General features: G+C 39.1%; 12 protein-coding genes across 12 annotated transcripts; 6 read left to right on the top strand and 6 right to left on the bottom strand. All coding sequences in view use genetic code 12, as the record gives it.

Moving 5' to 3' along the window:
• Positions 1-85: 85 nt before the first annotated feature.
• VPS23 (ubiquitin-binding ESCRT-I subunit protein) lies at positions 86-1,600 on the top strand (the record flags this gene model as incomplete). The annotated part of the gene is made up of 1 exon (XM_051752649.1): positions 86-1,600. One exon carries the CDS (start codon positions 86-88, stop codon positions 1,598-1,600), a length of 1,515 nt encoding a protein of 504 aa, XP_051608257.1.
• Positions 1,601-2,273: 673 nt separating this feature from the next.
• On the top strand, positions 2,274-5,433 carry KGF57_003247 (chromatin-remodeling ATPase; the record flags this gene model as incomplete). The annotated part of the gene is made up of 2 exons (XM_051752647.1): positions 2,274-2,291; positions 2,353-5,433. 2 exons carry the CDS (start codon positions 2,274-2,276, stop codon positions 5,431-5,433), a joined length of 3,099 nt encoding a protein of 1,032 aa, XP_051608256.1.
• Positions 5,434-5,602: 169 nt separating this feature from the next.
• GPX3 (Gpx3p) lies at positions 5,603-6,172 on the bottom strand (the record flags this gene model as incomplete). Its single annotated transcript, XM_051752646.1, has 1 exon — positions 5,603-6,172. One exon carries the CDS (start codon positions 6,170-6,172, stop codon positions 5,603-5,605), a length of 570 nt encoding a protein of 189 aa, XP_051608255.1.
• An 849-nt stretch (positions 6,173-7,021) lies between these two features.
• Positions 7,022-7,768, bottom strand: KGF57_003245 (uncharacterized protein; the record flags this gene model as incomplete). Its single annotated transcript, XM_051752645.1, has 2 exons — positions 7,022-7,310; positions 7,554-7,768. 2 exons carry the CDS (start codon positions 7,766-7,768, stop codon positions 7,022-7,024), a joined length of 504 nt encoding a protein of 167 aa, XP_051608254.1.
• Positions 7,769-8,658: 890 nt separating this feature from the next.
• MDM34 (ERMES complex subunit) lies at positions 8,659-10,848 on the top strand (the record flags this gene model as incomplete). The annotated part of the gene is made up of 1 exon (XM_051752644.1): positions 8,659-10,848. The coding sequence occupies one exon, from the start codon at positions 8,659-8,661 to the stop codon at positions 10,846-10,848; it is 2,190 nt and encodes a 729-aa protein (XP_051608253.1).
• Positions 10,849-11,835: 987 nt separating this feature from the next.
• CHS7 (Chs7p) lies at positions 11,836-12,579 on the top strand (the record flags this gene model as incomplete). Its single annotated transcript, XM_051752643.1, has 1 exon — positions 11,836-12,579. One exon carries the CDS (start codon positions 11,836-11,838, stop codon positions 12,577-12,579), a length of 744 nt encoding a protein of 247 aa, XP_051608252.1.
• Positions 12,580-12,775: 196 nt separating this feature from the next.
• On the bottom strand, positions 12,776-14,053 carry LYS22 (Lys22p; the record flags this gene model as incomplete). Its single annotated transcript, XM_051752642.1, has 1 exon — positions 12,776-14,053. The coding sequence occupies one exon, from the start codon at positions 14,051-14,053 to the stop codon at positions 12,776-12,778; it is 1,278 nt and encodes a 425-aa protein (XP_051608251.1).
• Positions 14,054-15,031: 978 nt separating this feature from the next.
• On the bottom strand, positions 15,032-16,363 carry KGF57_003241 (uncharacterized protein; the record flags this gene model as incomplete). The annotated part of the gene is made up of 1 exon (XM_051752641.1): positions 15,032-16,363. The coding sequence occupies one exon, from the start codon at positions 16,361-16,363 to the stop codon at positions 15,032-15,034; it is 1,332 nt and encodes a 443-aa protein (XP_051608250.1).
• Positions 16,364-18,266: 1,903 nt separating this feature from the next.
• On the top strand, positions 18,267-19,769 carry KGF57_003240 (tetrahydrofolate synthase; the record flags this gene model as incomplete). The annotated part of the gene is made up of 1 exon (XM_051752640.1): positions 18,267-19,769. The coding sequence occupies one exon, from the start codon at positions 18,267-18,269 to the stop codon at positions 19,767-19,769; it is 1,503 nt and encodes a 500-aa protein (XP_051608249.1).
• Positions 19,770-19,867: 98 nt separating this feature from the next.
• KGF57_003239 (uncharacterized protein) lies at positions 19,868-21,100 on the bottom strand (the record flags this gene model as incomplete). Its single annotated transcript, XM_051752639.1, has 1 exon — positions 19,868-21,100. One exon carries the CDS (start codon positions 21,098-21,100, stop codon positions 19,868-19,870), a length of 1,233 nt encoding a protein of 410 aa, XP_051608248.1.
• A 240-nt stretch (positions 21,101-21,340) lies between these two features.
• On the bottom strand, positions 21,341-24,064 carry KGF57_003238 (non-specific serine/threonine protein kinase; the record flags this gene model as incomplete). The annotated part of the gene is made up of 1 exon (XM_051752638.1): positions 21,341-24,064. One exon carries the CDS (start codon positions 24,062-24,064, stop codon positions 21,341-21,343), a length of 2,724 nt encoding a protein of 907 aa, XP_051608247.1.
• Positions 24,065-24,662: 598 nt separating this feature from the next.
• Positions 24,663-26,822, top strand: SUV3 (ATP-dependent RNA helicase; the record flags this gene model as incomplete). The annotated part of the gene is made up of 1 exon (XM_051752636.1): positions 24,663-26,822. The coding sequence occupies one exon, from the start codon at positions 24,663-24,665 to the stop codon at positions 26,820-26,822; it is 2,160 nt and encodes a 719-aa protein (XP_051608246.1).
• Positions 26,823-26,977: the final 155 nt, after the last annotated feature.

The following is a 26,977-nucleotide window of genomic DNA, read 5'->3' as shown; positions in this document are numbered from 1 at the left end:
ACTTTTTTTTGTTTTTCTTTTTCTTTGTTGCCATTTTCGCTTTTTGGCGCTGAATGATGCTAACAATTCATTATTGATTGACCTAATGTCACAACCACCACTACTGCAACTGGTATCCAACTGGATATTCAACGTCATACAGCCGCTGTACTTGAACAAGCAGCTAGTTTATACCCATGTCTATCAGTTCCTACAGCAACACCTAAAAAGAAATTTGAATTTTAGAATACGAACACAAGTGCATACATCTGAAGAAACTGGACAATCGGAATTGTTGATCAACTTATTCGGGACAATCAATGTGAATGATGTCGTTGGGATTCCAATTGAAATATGGCTTCCATTTACTTACCCGTTTTCAGATTATGACAGAAATGGTGCTCCATTGGTGTACATAGTTCCCAATCACGCTAAAAGTTGGTACTTGACACCCACCAACAATGTTGATCTGCAAGGAAAGTTTTACCACCCATACCTTGCAAGTTGGCATCGCGACTTTAACGAAACGAGTGGAGATATTTCAAACATTTACAATTTAATCAAATTGGTCAATATTATATACCAGAGTGTTAGGTATGAAGTTCCCATTATCTTGCAACCAACGGTCCTACCCTCCAATGCACCACCAAAGCCAGCAAAAATTTCCTCGGAGGAAAACGCATTGTCCACAACACTGCAAACACACCTGTTTCAATCATCTCCTAGTCGGTCAGGGGTGGTGTCATCGCAAAGCACAGGTCCACCAGCTCTTCCAGCAAAGCCTCCCAAAGTCTTGTCACCACAGCAAACACTGTCAAATGCAATACCTGAAAAGTATCAAAGACCTTTGCCGCTACCTCAAGAGTCACAGTTTCCTGCATTGTCTGCTCCCCCTCCCATGTCTGCACCGGTCACACCTCAGCACACTCAATTTAGCACGGAAGATGGCGCGCTCACACCACAAGATGATAAGCATCTGCACAAGAAGCCTTCTACTCCAACGCACAAACAAGAAACCTCTGAGGCAATAGACCTAGTCGACAGCATTGCAGAGCTATCTGTTGTTGATAATGAACGCAGGGTCGCACTTGAAAAGATATCACAAGAATTCAATAGCTACTTCGCTCAGGATCCAATCCACAATCACACGCGACTGGTTAATCAAAACATTCAGAGGACCAATGCTTTATACGCACAGCTATCCCGTCATAATCAACAAGCGTCAGAGAATTTGAAAAACCTCGATGATCATATAAACCATATGTCCACTCGTTTGTCCAGTTTGACGCATTTAAACCAAGAGTTGACAGTACTTCATCAGCTCAACAACCAATCTCAAGACAAGGTCATCCTCAATAACTCATTTGAGCTACCATTGGATGAGTTAATCATTCCCGACCTGCCTCTAGTGAAGCAGTTGTACGAGGTCGTGCTGGAGATCAAAGCTACCAAGGACACAATAAATTTGATTTCGGGAAATTTCCACGGCTGCAAAGAGTTGATCAGTGATAAGAACTTGGATGCGTGTGTCAAGACGTTGAGAAACTTGGGTCGCGAGTTGTTTTGGTTGGAATTGACTAAAAATGAAATTGCCACCAATATAATGAACTTGCAAGCGTGAGCAAGAACTTGTTTTAGTCACATCGTATTCCCGGGTGATTGGCGGCTCAAGGTACTAAAATCTCATCAGATTCTGTCTTTTTAAAATACAACGACGATACTACGTATATTGGTGTGATCCCTCCTTTAACTGTATACGATTTAATATACGAAGATATCGTCGTTGTACATTACTTTTTTTTGCGAAAAGTTGCGCGTAGCAGAGTGCAGGCGTTGGCGCTACGGAGTTCATACGCAAGCTCTTGTCTATGTGTGGTAAATGTAGACAACAATAAAGGCTTTGGTTTTTTGGCATGAGGGTCTCTTTAGATAATCAATATAAAGTACAGATGGATTGAAAGATATAGTTCTTATGGAAAATACGCGTCTGGTTTATAGTAATTTACTCGGGTGGTCATACACACGAATAAGAGTTACCTTAATACATGAGAGTAGCTACATACGCCTCTTTAAAGTCAGGAGTGTTTGCCTCAAAAGAACCGAGGTTCTGATTGTAATTGCTATACAAGATGGAAGAGGATTTGGAAGACACGGTCTGGAATCACAACACAAATCAAGCTAAAAAGAAAAAGCAAAAAGCAAAAAAAAAAAAAATAAAAAATAAAAACAACAATTCCAAAATAGCCACTAGATTGACCGTCTACAAATAGGTTGCCACAGAGGAGATCAAAATCATGAGCTCAATTGAAGGGGTATGTACTCTATACTGAGTGGCTTTATCTTAAACGATTGTCATTACTAACCTTCCAATAGACGCCATCTCTGGAATTTGACGAGGTGATTCAGAATAAAAATCAACTTGTGTTTCTGGACAATGCCAGTAAATATTTCACCAAATCAGAGAAACAGCAAGTTGATATTGAAAAAACGAGCAACAGATTTAAGTACTTGCTTGGTCTTACTGGCTTATTTCGTCATTTCATAGAAGCCAAGGCTAATAAGGATCCGCTTTTCCGAAAAATTGTTGATGATTTGCACGATCTGGAAGCAAAGCTCAAATCGTCAAGTCATGATTCCGTTAGAAGAAGGAAGACCGAGAAGGAAGAAGACGCGGAATTGTTGAGAGAAGAAGGGTCAAGTAAGCAGCCTTTTGAGTTCACAGAAAGTCCTGGCTATGTCAACGGGAAATTGAGGCCCTATCAGATTCAAGGTTTGAATTGGTTGGTGTCGTTGTATGAGAATAACTTGTCAGGTATATTGGCCGACGAAATGGGGTTGGGAAAGACGTTACAAACGATTTCGTTTTTGGGGTACTTGCGTTTCATGTACAAAATTAATGGACCACATTTGGTGATTGCACCAAAGTCGACATTGGACAACTGGTACAGAGAGTTTCAAAGATGGATTCCCGATATAAACGTATTGGTATTGCAAGGCGATAAAGACGAAAGGTCTGACTTGATCAAGAACCGGGTCATGACTTGCGATTTCGATGTTATTGTAGCTTCTTATGAGATTGTCATTAGAGAAAAAGCAACGTTTAGGAAATTCGATTGGGAATACATTGTTATTGATGAGGCCCACAGAATTAAAAATGAGGAAAGTTTATTGTCACAGATTATTAGAATGTTTCATTCAAAGAATAGATTGTTGATTACCGGTACCCCATTGCAAAACAACTTACGTGAATTGTGGGCCTTGTTGAATTTCATTTTACCCGACGTGTTTGCCGACAATGACTCCTTTGATGAGTGGTTTCAGAAAGATGAAACGAATGAAGGGGAAGGGGAGGTGATTTCTCAATTACATAAAGTGTTGAAGCCGTTCTTATTAAGAAGGATTAAAGCTGACGTTGAAAAATCATTGTTGCCTAAAAAGGAGCTAAACATTTACACCAAGATGTCCCCAATGCAAAAGAACTTGTACCAAAAAATTTTGGAAAAGGATATTGACGCTGTGAATGGGGCCAACAAAAAGGAGTCCAAGACAAGATTACTCAATATTGTCATGCAGTTGAGAAAATGTTGTAATCATCCGTATTTATTTGATGGGGTTGAGCCTGGGCCCCCATATACTACAGATGAGCATTTGGTCTATAACGCTCAAAAGATGATTATTTTGGATAAATTGTTGAAAAAATTTAAAGCCGAGGGCTCGAGAGTCTTGATTTTCTCACAAATGAGTCGAATGTTGGACATTTTGGAAGATTATTGCTATTTCCGAGAATATGCTTATTGTCGAATTGATGGGCAAACTGAGCATACTGATAGAATCAATGCCATTGATGAATACAACAAACCAGGTAGTGACAAATTTGTGTTTCTTTTGACAACCAGAGCCGGTGGGTTGGGTATCAATTTGACCTCTGCCGATGTTGTGATTTTGTTTGATTCAGATTGGAACCCACAAGCCGACTTGCAGGCGATGGATCGTGCTCATAGAATTGGTCAAACTAAGCAGGTCAAAGTGTTTAGGTTCATTACTGAAAATGCTATCGAGGAAAAGGTTTTGGAAAGAGCTGCGCAGAAGTTGCGTTTAGATCAATTGGTGATTCAACAAGGTCGCAATAACAATGCTGCTGGGTTGGATGGACAGCAGAGCAGTAAGGCTGCATCTAAGAATGAGTTGTTGGATATGATTCAATTTGGAGCCGCGGATGTGTTCAAAAAGGATGAAAGTGAAACCCCAGAACAAAGCGAAGGAGCACTGGGACAGGATTTTGATATTGAAGAATTGTTGAGGCATTCTGAGGAAAAGACACAAGAGTTGAATGAAAAGTATGCCAAGTTGAATTTGAATGCCTTGCAAAATTTCACCAATGATGAAAGTGTTTATGAATGGAATGGAGAAAACTTTAAAAGAAAGGAACCCACGGCCATTGCCAATATCGGACATGCATGGATCAACCCAGGTAAAAGAGAACGCAAGGAGAATTATTCAATTGATATGTATTATAAGGATGTGTTGAATACGGGTGGCGGTGGCAGTGGTAATCGGTCACTGCAAGCCGTGTCCAAATCAGGTCCCAAACCACCAAAGCAATTGAACTTATACGATCATCAATTTTTCCCTCCAAAGGTGTTTGAGTTGTATGAGTTGGAGAAAAACTATTACAAGAAGCAAATTCAGTACCAAGTTCCATTGAAAGCTGGTGATGCGTCAAGTTTGAAACAACGAGAATTGGAACAGAAATTGGAACAAGAGGAAATTGCTCAATCGCGGCCTTTGACTGAAGAAGAGCGCCAGCTAAAGGTGGATTTGATGAAGCAGGGTTTCACAAATTGGAACAGAAAAGACTTTTATCATTTCATTTCTAGTTGTGCTAAGTATGGTCGTAATTCAATCCCATTGATTGCATTGGAGTTCCAAGGCGACAAGACTGAGGAAGAGGTACGTGAATATGCTAAACAGTTTTGGCGCAAGTATCAAGAAATAGAGGGATTTGAGAAATACATCGGTCAAATTGAACAAGGTGAGGAGAAGATTATCAAATTACAATTGCAAAAAGAGGCATTAAGGAGAAAGCTTTCACAATACAGGTTCCCGCTTTTGGAGTTGAAGTTGAAATATCCACCATCTTCAAATGCCAAGAAAGTGTATAGTGAAGAAGAAGATCGATTTTTGCTTGTTCAAATGTATCGATTTGGTATTGATCTGCCGCAGGTCTATGAATCAATCAAGGAAGCGATACGTGACTCACCCATTTTCCAATTCGATTTCTTTTTGCAAAGTCGGAATGTCACTGAATTGGCTAGGAGATGTAACACTTTACTCGGTTGTGTTTTGAAGGAAGTGAACCCAGAAAAGCAGAAACAGTTTAATGCATCTAATGGTGGTGGTACCAAACGATCAAGAGAATCTTCCACCAGTACTTCTAAAAAGAGCAAAAAGTGAAGAAAAAAAACAATAAATGAAAAAGAAAATGAAAATGAAAAGGAAAGAAAATGAGAACATTTAGTCCCCTAGCATGTAACAATTAGTTATTATTAACACTGTATAGTACACTTACCAGTTCTGAAAACTGGAGTCATTGATACTCTCGGTGGAGCTTCTTCATCAGACACTACTTCTCCCCTCTCAATAACAGTTCTATTAGCTTCTCTAATTGCATTGGGTTGATCCAAGAGTCAAACCTGGCTACAACTTTCCCCTTACGATCAATGATGAATTTCTCAAAATTCCATCGTACACCTTTGAACCCGAACATGCCACTTTTTTCATTCTTCAAGAATTGATACAATGGGGATTGATCCTCTCCATTGACTTTAACTTTCTTCATAATTCGAAACTCAACCCCATAATCGCGTCGACATTGCGAAACGACCTTCTTGTCTGATTTCGGCTCTTGATTACCGAATTGGTTACAGGGGAAACCCAATATTTCAAACCCTTGCGAATGGAACTTGGAGTAGAGTTGTTGTAGTTCACGATATTGCGGGGTAAACCCACACAAACTTGCCACATTGACTATAACGACAACTTTGTTTTCAAATTGTTTAAAGTCAATCAATTTGTTTTCTGCATCTGCGAGGGAGAAACTGTAAATTGATGGCTGTAATGGCTGTGGTGCCTCTGTGCCTCGTATCGTCGTCGACGAGTAGGTCGTGGCAGTGACCGTACTGGGTTCTGCCATATGGAGGCTTTGTGCTGAGGTAGATTGGATTAGCGTGTGCAGAAGACTGTCTACCTTGGGTAAAGGGGTGGGGCGAGATTGTTGTTGTTGCTTTTCTTGTATTCAATTGATCACACGGTTTACGTGATGTACGAGAAGCCGTTGTGCGTCTTTTATGGTTTTGTCTCGCTCTCGCTCTCGCTCTGTCTCTCGTATATATATTTTTTTTTTTCAATTTCGAAATATGTTTGTAATTTCTCATCGAAAAGTTAGAAACGCATTGGTAAATACAATTGATATTATATTAGAGAAAGTATTGAATGAACTTGAGTTTTATATAATGCTATTCTGGCTTCCAAGTTTGACATTCTTATGTAAATCTGCTTTTGAAATTGATTTCCCCCCTGGCTTACGTTTGAAATGTCTTCTTTCCCATCGATATCGAAACCAGGCACCCACACACTGGGCAAGTGTTAATGGTTCCGCTGCAGGATTGTAAATGATTGCCCTTTTGGTATACCCAAGAACAACAAACGTATCGTGAACGTCTATCCTCCAAGCAATCTTTATACGCTTGAACCGAAATGTTTCATAGAAATGTTTGTCAATTTTTACTTGGATATGGCTGTCAACATTCTTAAATGGTAATAACCGTACAAGATTTTCAAAATCCAATTTCCCAAAGCTTAGATCAAGTTCCAAAAGCTTCGGCATTCTCCAAAGTAGTTCAGGGAGATTTTCAAAAATGTGGTGTTGGTGTCAGAGTAGTGTAAACTAAATATGTGCACCATGCTAAGATCAAACAAGTCGATAACCCACTCGATCGGAAAGTCACTTGGGCAATCTGGGCTGATGGCTTCGCCTTTGCCATCAATCAACCAAAGTCAAATGTAAACTCACTTGTTTAAGTTGTAAGTCAGGCCTTTTGAATACGTAGTGATTTTTCATTTCTAGAAATTCATACACAGGCATACTGAGGTCCACAGTTTGTATTGGCCGTAATGTCTTAGCCCATACTTGTGGAGACTTTACTAATTGCAAAAAAGGCAAAATCCTATCACCAATTAACCACAGCTTCGCAAAATTTGTAAATTCGGTACTGAAGTGGTACTTCAAAGGGTCAACGAGTGTCATAGTCTTGTTGAATGGAGCATCAGTTCTATCCCAGTAATGACATCACAAGAACACATACTGTTTATCATTTCCGGTCCAAAGCCTAAGCTTGAAAAATAGTATCCAATATTCCGAAAGTAAGTGCTCCACCGCTTTGAAGTCGAAAATGGCATACTGCTTATAATATTCAGGTGGAATTGAATGTCCCGCATTGAGAAACAACCTAGTGGCGAATTTTACTCGCATCTTCCAGGTGCAATTTTCAATTGTTTCGTAGCTTTCCCCATACTTATTGCACACCTTACCTGGCACAGTTACCTGAGGCAACAACCCATCATTCCTGGCTACACGGCCGATTCCACTGTCTCCTATTATTCTGAACAGCTCCGCCGCAGGTAATAAGTTTAGCCATGGGACAATGATTTCAATGGGGAGGTCCAAAAGATGATCTTCAATTGGAAGTATTCTGATAAAAGGCTCAATGGGCAAGTCTGAGAGTTGCATTGTGGTCTATAGAACTGAGAGACTGAAATTGGTAGTGTGACTTGCAGCAAAGACTGTGGGTTTTATTGCAACACTTTGGCCAATCTGAGGAAACAACAAGGTTTTGGTCACAAAAAGAAAATCCAACCTGATAATTGTACACGGTGTAGGTTTCTCCACCTTCTTCTTGATTCATAATGTGGTTCAGCTTCTGTATTACGAAACGCAGATCGCCTTTGTCACTGTATTTGTTATGCTTGTCGGTATGATCTGTCAATTAACTCTTTTTTTCTCATTGTTGCACTTTCAAAAGGACCCTGTTTTTAGTTCTGGGATTAATTCCGTTTCATCTGTCACCGCATGCACCATCAATTGACAAAAACTGCACAACCACGATTATCGATCGAAGACACTCATGACTAAACTTTGGTGCCCTCTTTGTATTTCAACCTTTAAAAAAAAAAACTAGCGCTCAAACTTTTCCGGTCAAGTCCGCAGTACAGTGTGAAGGCAAAACAAAAAAAAAAAATTGGTTTCCGTATTTATCATGCAACGGACCCTCTATATTACACTGTTTAGTTATTATAAATGTGTGTTGCGTGATTTGTGGAGTGATTCGATGAGAGTGTCCCAATAATACATCTCGCGACATTGACACAGAGGTAAAAAAAAAAAAAATTTTTTTAAAAGGGAGAAGAAAACGATATCATATCATATCATATCATAGATAACCAAGATTCTTCATCAAGCTGTATTTTTTACTCAACATCAACTGTTGAAAGTGTAAGAATACTGTGGTACTCGAAAACTATTCACCAGTGCATTCTTCCCATTTGCATTTCATATCACTCTGATCCAACAAAATTAGCAAATTTATATAACCACAACAAAACACCACACAAGGATCAGCCATGTCATTCAAAGTTGATTGGGACTCACTAGATACAGAGTCCCTCTCTCATTGGACCAAGGATATTCTCACCAATGCTTTGAATTCCGGTAAGGCCCCAAATATATTAGCATCCAACATCACTGTTCAAGATTTAAATTTTGGTAAAGTTGCTCCAGATTTTGAAATTTTGGAAATTGGTGAATTGGATAGAGACCGGTTTAGAGGTATTTTCAAGATCAATTACCATGGGGATTTCCATCTAACTTTACACACTCAAGTTCAAGCCAACCCCATGAATATTTACTACTCAAATTCGATGGAATCTGAAGTCAACTATGATGGGGTGAATAAATACAATAATGATGGTGATGATGATGATGGCAACTCCTTTGTCACTCCACATTTCGTTATGGCTAATGAGGAATTTGCTATCCCTTTGGACTTGAAGTTGTCGGATATCAGAATAAATGGCATTGGTATTATTGTATTTTCGAAATCAAAAGGGTTGACACTTGTTTTCAGAAATGATCCATTGGATTCCATCAAAGTTAGTTCAACTTTTGATACAGTTCAGGTATTGGCAAATTTCTTGCAAAAGCAAATTGAATCTCAAATCAGAGACTTGTTTAGAGAGACTTTGCCCACTTTGATTCATCAGTTATCCTTAAAATACCTCAGTCTTGATAACCATATGAGTGAGTTTAATAGCAAGTTGGCAGCAAATGCAATTTCGAAATCATCATCATCAGCAGCAACAGCAGCAGCAACAGCAGCAACAGCAACAACAAATGCAGTGTTTGTCAATGACACCAGCAACAATTTAGTCTCTAGCTCCTCTGCAAGTTATAAGATGTTGGAGAATGATGAAGATGTGTCTTTAGTCTATTCAACAAAACATCTACAAAAAATCCTTGAATTGTTCAAATCTCGAGAAACTATGAGTTTAAAAATTCCCAAGTTTAAACATGTTGTTCAAAGAACACATATGGATAAGTTGGACAAGAATTACCCAAATTTGTTGAACTCCTTGTCGGTTGCTCATACTGACATTAGAAGGTATATGGGCTCTGTTCCTCACGCTTTGATTTCTGGAGGTGGTGGTCATCAACCCAACAGCGTTAACGGCAGCAGTGCTAATAGTAATAATGGAATTCCAATTGATATATTGGTGGATGAATCATTTGCACAAAAGGATAGTTTATTGAAAGATATTTCTTCTATTCAAACTAATAATTACTACAAGTATGCCAAAGATGCTGCAGTCAAACCAAAGAGAAGAGTGATAAAATTAGGTGGAAAAAAGAAGAACAAGGCAAAAGAGAAGATGAGTGAGTCGGAGACTTCACCAAGGTCACTATCTACAGAATCAGTGACTTCAGTCAGTTCCAATTCAACCTTGATTGACTCTGAACGCCCCGTTGATGGTAAAAATACACCTTTGAGGAGGTTGACTGTGGGTGGATTAGAAACACCTGAAAAGGATACCCAACAACTCCCACAAAGACCTAAATTGCAACAAGTTCAAAATGCTTCCCCGTTTACCTTGAAACACCCAACTCCCAAAAAGTTGCACAATCATCATCATCATCGTCAGCAAGACTATCAGCACCATCACCACTATATCAGTCACAACCCATCTTTCAACAACAGTTCCATATATCAAGAAGTTATAAGATCGACACAATCGCCATGTTTGATATATGAAAAGGGGTTGGGAGCGGGTGCAAGTGCAAGTGCAAGTGCAAGTGCAGGCGCTGGTTCTGGTTCTGGAGTTGGCGTAGGATTGGGCAATACTGGATATTTCAATTTTGCACCACAAAGAACCATTAGTACATCGCCAATCAGAAGAACAAATAGTAACTTCGCTGGACATAGGGGAGCTAATACTTCTGGTGCAGTTGATGAGGTGAAGAAAAAGGAGGAACCCACTTTGAAGGAAAAGAAGTCATTGAATCATATTGATATAAATAAAGTGAATCAAAGATTGGAAGAGAGCTTAAGCTTGAAAACGGAAAAGAGAGACGAACAACAACAAAGGAACCACAGCTTTGATAGTGTGAATCTTGTTGATGAAAAGAAAAGAGGAGATGTCGGTTATGGAGGTTCTGCTGCGGGTAACTTTTCAAATGTGGACATCTTCAGCAATGGTTATGGACAATCCGTCTTTACTGCTGCTCCACCACCACCACCATATAACTATCAACATTGATTGTTTGATTTACAAAAAGGGAGTGTTGAGTGCGTTTGTGATGGCCACGTTTGTCTTCATTGAGTTGCGTGATGGATTTTTTTTTTTTTTTCAGGAGGGGGGGGGAGAGTTTCATTTCTTTACGTGTACATATTTGTGTTTTTTTTTAATATAGCGGATGTAAATACACTTATGGCTTAGTTATACAATATTTCTATTCTAACATGTGAAAGTGTAGTTGGAAAAGTTTGATGAAGTCAGTTTGGATCAGTGACGGTGCTATTGTTATGGATCTTCCCAATTGGGAAGTAATTACATGCACGTGATGTGAAATAAAAAAAAAAAAAAAAAAGAAATGAAAAATGAAAACAGTTGTAACCGCAGTTTAAAAATTTCTTTTCTCTTGAAAGGAGAGTTGTGTAAGGATCAAAATCAATCAACAGAAACAGAGAAAAGAGCTCTTGTTACACTTTAAAAATACGTCAAATCTTGTTTCCGTCTATAGTTGACTATTCACCTGTCATTCTGTTACATTGCATATCTACTACTACTACTACTCGTAATTAGAGTTTACGTTCGCTACTTTATACCATTACTCAAGAAGCACAAATCACACGTGCTTCACCCCATTCACTAAAAACAATCTACTACATATCAAAGATAACAGTTAGCTATAACGGTAGCTAACCTGACCAGTTCTTTCCCCATAGCCCATTACAGAGACTACTTGCATCACTACCTTCCGCTTCACTGGATCATCCCCCTTTTTGTTTTTTTTGTTTTTTTTTGACCATGACATTTGGCTCTTTTGAAAGTATATGCAACAAGACATCACTACCTTTATGTTCAGTGGTTGGATCAGTCAACCAAACATCCTACTTCCAGCGAGGCATCGTTCCGCAATGCTACGCGCGGAGTGTTGAGTTGGCAAACACGATGATTTTCCAAATCGGTAACGCATTTGTCCATTTCGGTGGTCTTATTGTCATTTTAATCATTATTTTCAACATGAGGGTAAAGTATACCGCTATTGGCCGTGCGGAAATGTTGAACTTTATGTATTTGTTGATTGGATTGATTGTGAGTAGTTTGATTGTGGATTGTGGTGTTTCTCCACCTAGTTCGTCAACGTATCCTTATTTTGTCAGTTTGCAAATTGGAGTATCGAGTGGTGTTGTGGTGTGTTTGTTGTACAATGGACTACTTTGCTTTCAGTTTTGGGAAGATGGTACACGAAAGTCGTTGTTGATTTTGAGAAGTATTGTACTTGGTTGGTTTGCTATTAATTTTGTCATTAGTTTGGTTTCCTTTCAAGATTGGGGCACCGCTTTGGATTACCGCAAAACTACAACGGTGTTTGTTGTTTCGTATGTTTTGAATGCCGTCTTGCTTGCGGTGTATGTCGTGTCACAATTGATTCTTGTCATATTTGCATTGAAGTCGGTGTGGGCCTTGGGTGCCATCTTGTTGGGTGGGTTCTTTTTCATTGCGGGACAGATTTTGATGTATGTCTTTTCGATGGATATATGTGAAGGGTCCTCACATTATATTGACGGTTTGTTTTTTGGAAGTTTGTGCAATGTGTTTACCGTTATGATGATTTACAAGTATTGGGACATGATTACTGATGATGATTTGGAGTTTAGTGTTGCTAATGTTGAACAAGTTGTTAACGAGTTTGGACCTAATAATAATGGTGGTGTGGGTGTGCTTTACGATGACGAAAAGAGATCGTCTAGCATGTTTTACTAACAGCACGGTGTATAGAGTAACAATGGATAGTGTACACGGAAAACAATACCGATATCAGTTTAAGTTGGCTGTAATAATCTTTACAGTGGTGTCAAGATAAAACTTTTCTCTTTTTTTTTTAAAAAAAAAAACGTATATAAATAGAAGAAAGGAAAGAATATGTAAACCAAAACTCAGTGACCAACCTCACTCAAGCTTAAACTTTTTGCCTTTTTGGTTCCGACTCTTCTTTTGCCTCTTCTTCGACAGATGCAACTGGTTTGCCATTTTCGGTTGGTTTCAAGGCAGGAGTAGTTTGTTCTTGATGAAAGTCTTTGATTATCGAGTCAACATCATCAATATTCAACTGTCTTACATCACCCAACAATTTAATCTTGGTGGTAACTTCTTTAACTTGATCATCACTCAAGCTCAAATTCAATTGATCGACTCTTGATTTGATTGCATTCCATCCAGTCAATCTGTTGGCAAAATGGATATACCTAGTCAAACCGAAATCACTTGGGTTCAAGATTTCGTAAGTTGATGGATTGGCCAAGATAGCTTTAGCGTGGATACCTGCTTTGTGTGTGAATGCACAGAACCCAGTGATTGGGTTATTGAATGGGATATTTACCTGTACGGCATCAGCAACCAAGTTCTCCAAATCCCTCAATTTGTGCAATTTATATTTGGACAAGACGTAGTCACGATCAGCAGTGATCATTCTTGCCATCAATGCACCCAATGGAGTAATACCATTACGTTCACCGATACCCAATACTGAAACATCAATCAATTTGGCACCGGCTTCCAAGGCAGTGTATGCATTAGCAATAGCACATCCAGTATCGTTATGGAAATGACATTCAATGTCACAAGACACCACTGATTTCAAAGTCTTGACCAATTCGTAAACTTGTCTAGGGTTGGCACAACCAACAGTGTCAGCAATACCAACTCTATTGACACCAATCTTGTCCACAGTACGATAAATGTTCAACAAATCAACAATATCTGATCTGAAACTATCCTCACTTGAGAATCTAATTTCAATGCCTTTTGATTTAACAAACTCAATAACTTCAATAGCACTTTGAGCAATATAGTTCATGTCTTTACCGTGACTGTATTTTCTAAGAAACTGTGATGTTCCAATGACAACATCAACACCATCAACACCAGTCTCCACGGCAACTCTGGCATCATCCATGTGGCATCTAATATGGGTCAATATTTTGGCTTTCAATCCCAATTTACAAATAGCTTCACAGTCCCTTCTACTCTGCTCGGAAGCAACTGGCGAGGTCAACTCAATGTAATCAACACCGAAATCATCCAAAGCTTTGGCGATTTCGATCTTTTTTTCAGTGGAGAAGAAGGCATTGGCAAATTGTTCACCTTCTCTCAATGTACTTTCAATAACTTCGAATTTGTTGACGTTGGAAAGAAAGTCCGATGGGTTAGGACCATATGGGTTAGATGCGACTGACATTGTATGTGTTGTAGTGTACTGTAGTTTGCAGTGTTGTTGTAAAATGTAGATGGATGAAGAGGAAAAGAAGGAAAAAGGGGTACGTGAAAAATTGTGAAAAATTTTGAGTTGCTTATATATGCTTTCCTCAGAATTATGGCTGTGAAAAAAAAGAAAGAAAAAAAAAAAAATAAAATAAATTTGAAAGAGTTTCTGCAGTATGAGTAATTGCTAAAAAAAGAAAGGCAAAAAGAGAAAAGAGCAAAATCTAATAAAGGGAGTCCTTTCACTGAGCAGAGAGAGAGAGAGAGAGAGAAAATTTGTATCTTAGTGTGTACGTGTGTATGTGTCATAGTTTACCCAATCTAGACCAAAACCCCAGAACATTCTTTTGTAGTAATAATGATGTGATATTCCTTAACCGCGCAACCGATAAGCTCAAAAAAGGAAAAAAAAAAAAAATTTTTTTTTTTCACATTTTGCCTTTGCCTTTTTGTGTCGGAAAAGTTTTCTCTCGATGGTAGCGTTGGATTATCAAGTTTTGCCGTTACTGAAAGAAAAAAAAATGACTCATAGCTTTGACTCATACAAAAAGGAGTGACATATCCTCTGTCGCATTTATTTGCTTCTTTACAAAGTATATTTTGCGACACTCCACGTGACTCTATATATATATATATTGTCCAAAGAACTTGATTGTGTATTACTTACATACCACTAGTTGTGTTGGCAAGCAGCTTCATTGAAGGTTTATTCTCTCTGCATGTTTTGAAAAAAAGTTGATGAGCATTTTCTTTTTCTTCTACTCTTTTGGCACTTTTCTCTTTTGACAATATCGGGAAGTTTCAAATCTTCTGGAAGAAAGAATAACACATCGCCTCACAGACTAACATATACAATCAATAAAATCTCTTGAAAAAACATACACTAAACACACTATAAAAAAAAAAAAAATAAGCGCAAAAATTAACCGAACGCAATCATCCCAATTACTCTCTCTCACAAGCAAAGGTTAACAAACCTGTACATCTCATTCTTCATTCTCACAACCTCCACATCTTTGATGGTCAACTTCCCGTTCATACGATTCACCAATTGTCTGACAATAGAGTTGATCTCTTGGTTGCTCAACCCAGTCACATGCTGCCAATTCACTTGCAACTTCTTTGCCGAAACTCTATTCTCTTTGATGATTGTCAACTTGAAACATCCAACAATCAATTTCTTCAACTCAAATCCCATATCATTGTAGTTGACAAAATTGTTGGTTTGATTAAGGTATCTCAAAAGATAGATTATGTCCATATATCTGAATAGATAGATGATTGCCTTTAAGAAAGTTGACAAGGAAACTCTCAACCTGCTGGTGAGCAAGAGTAAGAATTTGTCCAATGGCAATTCATTGCTAGATGCTAGTGTTTGGGCACTCAGCGTAGTGGGTGACGAAGGCGAAGATGATCCTTTTCTTTTGGGTGCTTCTGGTGGGAAAGTATTGTAAATCTTGGTGGCAACGTATTTCACTATAATAGTCATCAATTGAGTACGTTGGTGTTTGAATTGCTCTGGGGAGATACCAATATTGGTTTTCACAAAAGGTTGTAAGCTGTTGATAATGTTTTGCTTAATTTGGGAGTCTGCTCCACCAACAGCACGTTGTGATTGTCTCTTCAAAAGTTGGACTTGTTGATGGATTGTCCTGTTAGACTGCGGGGACTGTTCTTGCTGTTCTTGCTGTTCTCGCTGTTGCTGCTGTTGTTGTACTGGACGTGGAGAGCTGGCAGACTCATTTGCATTAGCTGTGGAGACAGGTGTCGGTTGCAATGATCTTTGTTGGTTCCAATATCCAGCACTCTTTGTCAGTACGGTGACCACTTCATCTGAGTCATTGTCGGACACCAAATTAGGTATATCGATAAACTCGTTAAACTCATTGTTCAAATCTTCTTTGTCTTGAACTGACATAATGTCAAGCGATGAAGCTACCGAGGCGGCTCCGCCATTCACTTGAGCTCCATGGTTTACTTCTCCTCCAACTTGTTGCTCGGCTCGCTCTTCTCCCTTTTCCTCATCCTCCAGTCTTCCTGCTGCTTCTGCTGCCTCCAAGTAGATAAATTGTGACATCGAGTTAAGATGATCATCAATATCAACTCTCTCATTATCTGCTCGTTTCAATGGCTGTACTTGTGACCGAGGTGATGGCGACTTGAAATTGCCGGCAACGGCAACACAATCCTCCCTCATAAATTCGCCACCAGCACCAGCACCAGCATCAGCATCAGCACTGGAGGCAGCAGAGCCAAATCGGCCATTATGGATATTGTCATTAATCATGATTGAATGTAAGAACTAGTCCGACTTCAAGCACAATCTAAATAATTTATAATAAACTCAATTATCACAGAAAGACTATTCGAGGATCAACGTGTTATTCCTGCCCTCTTGAAACACTTTGGAAAGTTGTAAATGTGGTATAATATGACTATGTCCACCACTTGTAAAAAAAAAAAAAATTGGTTCCTCTTGAATCTGGAACCCCTAAGTCAATCTCCTTGAAATGAAAATGTTAAATAAAACCCCAAAAAAAAACCAAATATGTATAATCGCTTGCTGAGATAAAAAAAAAGTATTGAAGAACTCGTTTACCTGTTAGCCTTCAACTATTCAAAAAAATAAAAACTAAAACACTGATATGATTAACCTTTCAAGGTCTAATAAATGGTGGAATACATTATATTGTTCAAATGTGGGGAAAGTCAAAAATTAGTTACTATATGGAAAACAGTGTTGAAACAAGCCCTTTGGGTGCGATTACAGGGTTAAGATGTGTTGGAAGCAAATGGGATTTTTCGATGCACTTGCTAAATTCGTTGTTGGGTGGATGAAGAGTACTGTTTTCTCGTTGATTAGTAGTCTTCGGTTGAAATAAATGTCGCTAATGTTTAGGATGAGCTGTATTTGTTGATAGATGTAATGTTGTAGATACCGTTACAAATGTATTCTGGTGAATAGTTGTCTCTGGTCTTGAATTTGGTCTTTAGTAAAGAGAGATTTCCCTCTTTTCAATATTTTTTTCTTTTGGGTTTTGATGAGTCAGTCAGTAAGTCAGTCAGTCACCACTAAACATTTCACAAAGACGATTGAGAAAAATTTACTTTTCTTTTCTTTGACTTCCACTTTAGGTAATATCCAACTAACTTAAGTATGGGTGCCCAATCGCACTCAATATCAACACTTTACCAACATAAAGCAGTGGCAGTTGTTTGGTGGGGTAGTGCTGATAACTTGTCGCTAACCTTTTCCGAAAGGAATAGATTACATTGCATGCTGCTGGAAGCAGGTTTCAATAACTTTAGCAATTGGTGGGATATCTCTGTAGGGGTAGGGTTCATCTTGGCCGAACGCGGTCTCTTGTGACCCCAATGACGGGATGGCTTGACATTCACCTCCTGGCTCGCTTGCTTTGGAGTTAGACCTTCTGTGCAGCTGGTTTCCCTCTATGTTTTGACTCTCTGAGTAGCACTTCCCAGTAGCAAACGCGTTAAATCGGAGCATATGTCTCACTCAATGAGCCACGTGATAAACTTACTTAGCTTGTAGATACAATTGTAGTTTGCAATTGACTCAATTGAATCGCTCAATTGAACATCATTGAAGGCTGAAGCTCTGGAAAAAGCTGAAGTATAGAATTATGAGGAAAGAGAAGTGGTTAGGGGTTTAGAGGTAAAATGTAATTTCGTTCTTCAATATTTGACTAATTGATTTTGCCACCTGTTATTTACGCAAAATACGTAATGGACTAAAAATAAAAATACATCCAACTTTGCTGTTCAAATGGATTTCTACAGATACGCTTCAATGGTACTCAATTAGCAACTTAGCGATATAGACGGTAAAGAAGGTGCTTTCCAGCAATCTTTTCGCATATAAGTATTTGCAGATCCCTTTACGGAGTGTGTCAAGCTTCTGAACAACGATAGCAGAAAAAAATCCAATGTGGGATCTACTCCATTTATCTAAGCTAATGATAATCCATCTTCAACTCACTTCTCTTCTCTTGCTGTTCGTCCAACCCCTCCGATTCTGATCATAAGGCTGTCCCTTATTTGTGCGTTTTTGTGTAATAAATTACTTAGAATAAATTTTTTATTTTATTTTTCTTCAGAGTCAATTCCCAACCACATTATCAATCAAAACGCACCAGAGCCAAGTTTCACATGGAATGAGAATCCCCAAAATGAGTTCTCGTACATATACAGATGCCATCAATGCACTAAATTCCCTACAATCAAATTTTGCTTCCATTGAAGCAATGAAAAAACTAGGTCCTAACGTAAACCGAAATGAGTTATCAATCAACGAGGTTCGTGAATACACTTCAAGATTGGGATACGCTCCCAGGGATTTCAACAAGCTCAATATCATCCATGTTACTGGTACAAAAGGTAAAGGGTCCACTTGTGCCTTCACTGAAAGCATCTTGAAACAGTATCAGCCGGACCATATTTCCAAAATTGGGTTGTATACATCACCACATTTGAAGTCAGTGCGTGAGAGAATAAGAATCAATGGCCAACCTATAGAGAAGGAGTTGTTTACGAAATACTTTTTTGAGGTGTGGGACAAACTCACAAGTACAATGTCAGATCCTCAAGAGTGGCCAAGTTTGCAACCTAGTGACGTGGTCAAACCCATGTACTTCAAGTACTTGACTATTTTATCTTTCCATGTCTTTTTACAAGAAGGTGTTGACACTGCGATTTACGAAGTTGGTGTTGGTGGAACTTTTGATTCAACAAATATAATTGAAAAACCAACAGTTACTGGTATAAGTGCTTTGGGAATTGATCATACTTTTATGTTGGGAAACACAATTGAGAGTATCACCGATAACAAAACGGGGATTTTCAAAAAGGGGTCTCCTGCTTTTGTCAGTGAGCAAAAAGAATACCCTAAAACTCACAAACTCATTGAAAGTAGAGCTAAAGAGTTGGGGGTATCGTCATTGGAGTTTGTGCATCCTGATGATTTGCCTGATGTCGAATTGGGACTTTCTGGAGAGTTTCAAAAGGAGAATGCTGCATTGGCAGTAAGGTTGACAGATTCACACTTGAAAGCAATTGGAGTCGATAGTGGACTTACCGTAAGTGGAGGAAAAGTGGACTCGCTTCCTGAAAAATTCCGCAAAGGGTTGAAAGATGTCGATTGGCCAGGAAGATGTCAGATCATCACCAATAATCCATCAGACATAACATGGTATGTTGATGGTGCGCATACTGTGGAATCCATAACCGCGTCTTCAAAGTGGTTCAAAGATGAGCAATTGAAATCATCATCATCATCAAAGAAAAGAGTATTATTGTTCAACCAGCAAGGTCGTGATAACTATGAGGAACTATTGACTACTTTGTACCAAACTATTTCTGGAGAAGGTTCAAAAGTGTCCTTTGACGAGGTCATATTCACCCCCAATATCACATGGTCCTCGGGTCAGTACAATCCCGAATTATTAGCTAAAAATACCTCTGAGGATGCAGTCAAGAAGTTGGAAATTCAACACAAGTTTAGTGACTTGTGGGCGAAATTGGATGGTGGGAAAGCAAAAAGACTGGTGTTTGCAGATATAGAAACAGCAGTGGAATACATGAAGAATGAAGGGCAGGATTTGAATGTATTTGTTTGTGGTTCGTTGCATCTAGTCGGTGGGTTTTTGGTCGTCTTGGACAACGAAAGAGAATAGAAAATTCTACAGTTGGATCTGTTAGAAAAATTGAAAATGTTTCTCTATTAATACATTGCGCTAGCTTTTCCTCCTCACCTCTCTCTCTCTCTCTCTCTCTAATTAGCACTACTGTTTACAATGTTTTCCCTAGTAGTTCTAACAATATCATCGATGTTGGTGATTGAATCTAACCATTGTTGCAATGACTTTTTAACAAGATTCCAGTTTTCAACATTTGCCTCTTCTTCCCCAGCCAATAAGAATCTGTTGACTCTACTCAACAAGAAAGTCTCCTCAATTTGATTAATCTTACCCTCCAATACACCAGCTTTGATGGCTTCAACCAACAATTCTTCCAACTCAATTGAGCTTGACACATTTTCAATCTCGCTATATTTGAAAACAATATCGTCGTGATCTGGTGACAAGGATTTGTTTGCGAAAAATCTAGCCAAGTTCAAGATTCTTGATTTTTGATGTATGAAATTTGCAGGTAATGACGAGTCAGTGGATGAAATATCTTCAGTTGGGAGTATTTCTCCCTTGACGTAGTTTGTAAAAAGTTGGATCAATTTGTCATTGGTATTCTTCTTCAATGCTGAGGCGACATTGTTGTTAACCAAGAATGAAACATCAACAACTTTGGAAGATAACGCAAACTTGATCAATTTGGTCAATTCAGGCTCCGAGACGGCAAATTTATGAGTAAAGGATTTGATAAAGTTTAATGATTTCAATGAATATCCAGTGTCCAATTCGATAAAGTCCCAGAAAATCGACTTGATTTCATCTTCCAGTGCATTACTCTCTTGTAACCAGTTGACCAAGTTTGCCGATATGTTATCTTCAATAGCATTAAATTCAACATCTGAAGTCTTGATGACTTTTAAAATTTGTTGAATCACATATATCCTCGTTTTAGAATTGCTAGGTATCAAGTTGAAGATTGTACTCAAGATAGACAATACTGAGGTAGATCTGATTGATTTCCTGTCCCTTAAGGATAATGGTTGCTGGGGGTTAACAGACAAAACTAGGTTGTAGACAGGTGATGATTCATTATTCAACACTGCATCAACAGAGTCCAATTCTGAAAGAATATGAATCAACAAGTAAATGGTAGGCTCAAACTCTTTATCTGTTAACTTCTTCAAAGTGTCCACAGTAGATGCTTGCTGGAGTGTAGTGTATAACTCCTTTTTGTTGGTAATGGATTGATCTTGCTGGGTGGGTAATAAAGACTCAACTTTTGTCGCGAGCTCGGTGTTGCCATTAAGACCATCAAGGACTTGAGCGTACTCTTTGATCGAATCTTTCAAGTCGTTGTCGACAACTATTACTGATGCCATGGTGTGTGTGTTCAGCGATATATTGAGACTGTCTAGAGTAATGAGTTATCCAATGGTTTACTAAAAATCTGCTTTTCTATAAAAAATTTTCCAGAGGGCAGATTGCATGCAGGAATGAAATATGCTTTTTATTTAAGTCGTGCATACAGAGACAAAATATATACACTCTACGTGTCTTTTATTTTTTTTTTTTTTTATTTTTTTTTTTTATTTTTTGCAGCCGTATAACTCTACTGAACTCTATACATCGTCATACTCGTCCTCCTCGTCAATTATTGGCCCATACATGGTCTTATTAGAATATCCATGAGAGCCATTATTGTTGTTCAACGGGTTGTTCAACCAATCATTAAGCTGTTTTGTGTCTTGATAGTTGGTAGACACCGCGCTGCTTTTGCTGGCAAAAGAAGGAGGGATATACTTCCGACTCGTCTTGACATCGCCTCTTGATGATGTTGGTTTTTGACCTTGTCTAAAGTTGATAACTGGGGGCGATTGTGACCTGAAGGCTGGTACCCTCTCCATTTCGTTGGTGTTGAAGTTTGGGTAGGTTGAGTTACTTTGTGAAACAGGAGTTGGAGTGACAAGGCTTGATGGTTTGTTTTTCGTTGCAAATTGGGGCGGCAAATTCAATTCTCCGTTCAACGGTGGCGTTTCATCTGCATACCTTGATTCACTGGGAGTATCATCTGATGAATTACTCATTACTTTTGACATCGACAGTTTCTTCTTGACAGTAGACTGTCCGCCAGTAGTAGATACCGACTGTATAGATTGATCAGAAGATACACCTCTTCGGTAACTGGGTCTCTTTTTGGGTGGAGCTCGACTGCTTCCCGTAGCCATTCCGATGGAAGATCTTCCATCTTGTGACATACTAATGCTAGACTCATAAGCCTCGTCCTCCTCGTCGTCGTCATCCAATGTATCCGTTTCATCTAGTATGTCTAATTCTGACTCTGATAACATAGTTGATAGCTGACTCAATCTACTGATTTGACTAATTTGTGAAACCATTGACGAGGGGCGCGTCCGGGCTAATCCTCTGCCCTCATTTGACATGGGGGACAAATGATTTGAGCCTGGAACTTGTATCTCATTGGGTGTTTCCAATTCGATCCTGTCTGGGCCTGCAACAGACCCTGAAGGTGCTGGTGTTTGCTCCGGGTCGCCTACCTCAAACGAGGCCTGACTGCGGTTGAACTTTTGTGGGCTTTGTTGTACTTGGAACTCCAGATCACCACTGCCAGCGTCGTTGTCATATTTCTCTGATTTTTTACTAACAACCGAAGTTGAATCATCTTTCTCACCTTCATTCCCATTCTTGTCCCTTTTCCAAAATTGCAATTTATTTAGGATTTTTCCACCCTTGTTTTGCTTTTTCAATGAGTCTCCCGTGGATGCCGCATCCGAATGTCTTCTTTCTTGAGGAACAAAAGAGACAACTCTATGCAAAGGAATATCAATTTTGGTAGATGTTGGGGAAATAGCCTGCGATGGTGCTGTACCATCCGACCGAACAATTTCGCCGGTTAAGTTATGTTGAGGGTTTTCCCGATCAATACTGAATCGTGCATTCAGTTGCGACCTCGGCAGGTTACGCACATCCATGTTGTCACCTGACTTTCTTGAATATGTGGACAACCGAGCGAGATTTGTTTTGCTTGAATTCTTGTTGGAGGCTATGCTCAAAGACGAAATAATTCGCTCCAATGGTTGCGAGCCAGACAACTGGTCCGAGATAGAAAGGGCACTTTTCACTTTCTTTCGCGATTTCCGTAAAGAATTTCTTGCTTCGAAATATTTCCGTTTTTTATCTCTAATGTACCTCTTCTTTTTCTTTGAAAATTCTCGTGTTAACAATAGCTCGTAAAATGCAGTCAATGAATTCATTTCATTACTGTATATGCTTGCCTGAAGTTCGTCAATGTCGACATTCAATTTCTGTAATTTACGAACCAATTCACGTTCTATCCTTGTGTCAAATGGTCTTTGCATACGATTATAATGCTGACTGATGGAAAGAATCGACTCGCCATCTCCCACTACCCTTTTTTGATTCTTCTCCAAATGCTTGTTATATGAATCAATTAGAAAAGGGGAGTTCAAAATCTCAGTGATTCCTGGTCTCTTTGTTGGATCTTTGCTCAACATTTTCAAAATCAATTGATTAACCTCCTCGGGAACAAAATCAGCCAAAGCCGGGTTCTCGCTTATGACTTTTGACTTCACCTTCATGTCATCATCATCATCAAACGGAAGCACCCCATAGAGCATGGTGTACAATATTATACCCATGGACCATATGTCTATAGCGAATCCAGAGTATTTTTGCCCCAATAACAACTCTGGTGCCATGTACACTGTTGTGCCACAAATTGTTGTCAAGAATCGTCTTGAGTGTGGGTTAAACTCTCTAATGAATCCAAAATCAGTCAACTTCACACAATTTCGTTTCCTATCAGATAAAAGTATATTCTCCAACTTTAAATCTCGATGGCTCAAGTTCATTGAGTGGACAAATTGAACTCCCAAAACGATTTGGAAAAATATATGACGACATTCTTCAAGTTCCAACCGTCTTTTTTCATAGACCAAATAGTACAATTCCCCTCCCTCGCAGTACTCCATAGCAATCCATAGATGGTTTTCTGTCTTTATCACCTCGTAAAGACAAACAATGTTCTTGTGTTTTAGTTGTCTATGATAGTAAATCTCTCTCACGATATTAGGATCGTCAATCAATCCACATTTCAAAACAACGTTAACGTTTAGCAAAACATGAGTAGCGAGGTATACTTTTCCAAATGCACCTTCACCAATTTCCTTTGTAATCCTGTAGTTTCCAATTTGACTGATTTTTGGCGAGGAAATAGCCATATAAAAGTTGTTAAACTCATTGGCCAACTGAGCTGTGTTGTTCTGATCCTTTGTGTGCTTCGTAAGAGGTCGAGCACCATTCATTTGCGATTCTCTTTGCTCTCTCTTCTTCAGATCGTGAACCACTGATTTTTTATGGAGGGAATTGTGGTTGATACGGCAATTGGGAACTTGAAAGTAGAGAAGTTTTTAAGTACAAAAATCGTACAGGTTTGGTGGAAGCCTCGAGGCAAATTGAAGTAGTGACGTCAGGTGGTGAGAAAAGAATATAGAAACACAATGCAAAATAGCTTCGTTATAGTCAAACGGGTTTCAAAACTATTCTGGAATAGATTTTGTTTGCCTCTTCCAAGTAGGATCCTCCTATGATGTAAAATGGGTTAGGGATACCGTGTGGAAGTGCTGTGTGGCTGCTGTTTTGGAAGTAACTTCTTCTTCTTCTTCTTCTTCTTCTTCTTGTTCCTCTGTTCCTGTATGTAGCTTGCCTGGCTGTCTCTGTCTGTTGATTAATTTTTTTTTTTTTTCTCTTTTTATTTTCTCGTTCTTTTGGCGTATTACAGTATTTGTGTAATTCAACTTGTGAAGAGAGAGGGCAGCAGGGCATCATCACCTATAATTTGACATTCATTCATCAGAAATAGCTGCAAGAAGGAGGTTCAAGGAGAGCTGGTAGTGGGAAGAAATGATTGCATCTAGAGCACTAACCCGTATACGACAGAGGGTGAATATTAAATATGTAGTCTCCTTGCAAAAGTTTAACGTGTCTAGTTTACTGTTGAGGTCGCCACATCTTCTACATCTACGGTTTGTAACCACCCAACACGCTCCAAATACATCTAATTTGTCATCACCAGTTGATGGCCATACCAAATATAGCGCTAAGCCCACATTAGAAGAGAAGAGGGTGCTCATAGAATCCATAAAGAGCCCACTACAGACCATACGAGAAAAGATTAGATCCAAGGCATTCAAGTATCCATATCACTTTTTGAATGAAGAGACAGATCAACAACTAGACCTACTTGAGAACTTTATGTCTACGGTTAGTGAACAGGTTATGAAATGTGGCAGCCTTGATGACCGGCATCTCACTTTTAAGGAATTCATCAATCCCAACATCAGTTTCTTACCAATCCTCATTCATGCCATACAACACGATCAGTTTCCGAAAGAGATGCTTGAGATATGCAACTTGAATGACAAGGATGAGCTACTAGAGCGGATTTTAACTCATACCTTGTACAAGGAGTATCTCGAGCACAAGATTGAAACCACACCCTATGAAAAAACAATGATTGACTTTTCTAACCCGGCCCAATGGTTCCCTGAGGCAAGAAAAATGAAGCGCAAGATCGTTATGCACGTGGGGCCCACAAACAGTGGGAAAACCTATCACTCTTTGCAAAAACTCTCAAAAGTCAAGACTGGATATTATGCCGGTCCATTGAGATTGTTGGCACGAGAAATTTACGAAAGATTCAATGAGCAAGGCATTGGATGTAACTTGATTACTGGTGAAGAGGTGATTCCATCGATTGACGAATATGGCAGAGTGAGTGGGTTGGCTTCCGGGACGATTGAGATGATTCCGTTACATAAGAAGATGGATCTTTGTGTTATTGATGAAATTCAAATGATTGGAGATGCACAAAGGGGGTCGGTGTGGACCAATGCAGTCTTGGGGGTTTTGGCAAATGAGATTCATTTGTGTGGAGAAGAGAGCGCAGTTCCATTAATCGAAAAATTGGTCAAGGTTACCGGAGATGAGTTGATAGTCAAGAGGTTTGAGAGATTGGGGAAATTGACTGTGGAGAAGAAACCAACTAGCTTGAAAACTTTGAAGAAAGGTGACTGTTTGGTTGTATTTTCCAAGAGGAAAATCTTGGAGTACAAGTGTAGTATTGAGCAAGAGACAAAGTTGAAAGTTGGTATGATCTACGGCGCATTGCCGCCAGAGATTAGAGCTCAAGAGGCTACCAGGTTCAATAATGGAGAATATGACGTACTCGTTGCATCCGACGCAATTGGTATGGGTTTGAATTTGAAAATCAATCGTATTGTATTCAGTGGGATAAACAAATTTAATGGATCTGAAGTGGAGAATTTGACCACTTCGCAAGTGAAGCAAATTGCCGGCAGGGCAGGGAGGTTCAGTGCAGATCATGGTTCTAAAGAAGGATTGGTAACAGCTTTACAACGTGCAAGCTTGTTGTATATCAGAGAATGTCTAGAAACACCAATTTCTGAGCTTGAAAAAGCTTGTCTTTGGCCTACCGATCTTGTGTGGAAATACTACATGACAAATCACTCCACTGAAAGTCCGCTTTCTGAAACACTTTCCCATTTCATTTCCAGCACTCTGAATTTCAAGTCTGATTTGTATTTCTTAGCTGATTTGGAAGTCAAGACGGGCATTTTGGAAATCATATCAAAGGATAAAGTTTTGAAAAACATGTCAGTAGATGATCAATTGACATTGAGTGAAACACCCGTATCCATCCATGGTCCAATGAACAAAGAGTTGGTTATTCCAACAGTCAAGAAATTCTTTAAAAACATTGTTGAACGAAGCTGTAAAACTGTGTTCGATTTTGGATTTTTGAATTTACAACTTTTGTCAGCAAAGCCTTTACTCAACAAGAATATCAAAGTGCCCTTGGGGAATGTTGAGGAGTTGGAAAGCATGCATAAGTTGATCTTGTTGTTTTTGTGGTTAAGTCAGAGGTTCCCCACTTTGTTTATTGATAAACAATCAGCTATGGAGTTGAAGGCTCTTGTGGAGAAGAGAATCACTGAAGAGTTGAATAATGTGAGACGGATGAATAAGATGGGAAGGAGATGATGAGGAGGAAGATTCGGAGGGTGAAGCCTTGTATATATATGTATATAGACACGATGTTTGTAGATGCTGGATTTGCATTAGAGCTAGAGCAGCAACAGATTTGTTGGTTTTGTTGTAATATGCGATATCGCTCTCCCCCACCTAAAACCGAACAC

Source organism: Candida theae, assembly GCF_024610275.1.
Source record: "Candida theae strain CBS 12239 chromosome Unknown scaffold1, whole genome shotgun sequence".
NCBI classification, from domain to species: domain Eukaryota; kingdom Fungi; phylum Ascomycota; class Pichiomycetes; order Serinales; family Debaryomycetaceae; genus Lodderomyces; species Lodderomyces theae.
Note: the sequence above shows the minus strand (reverse complement) of the source record. Positions and strands in the feature narration are given on the sequence as shown.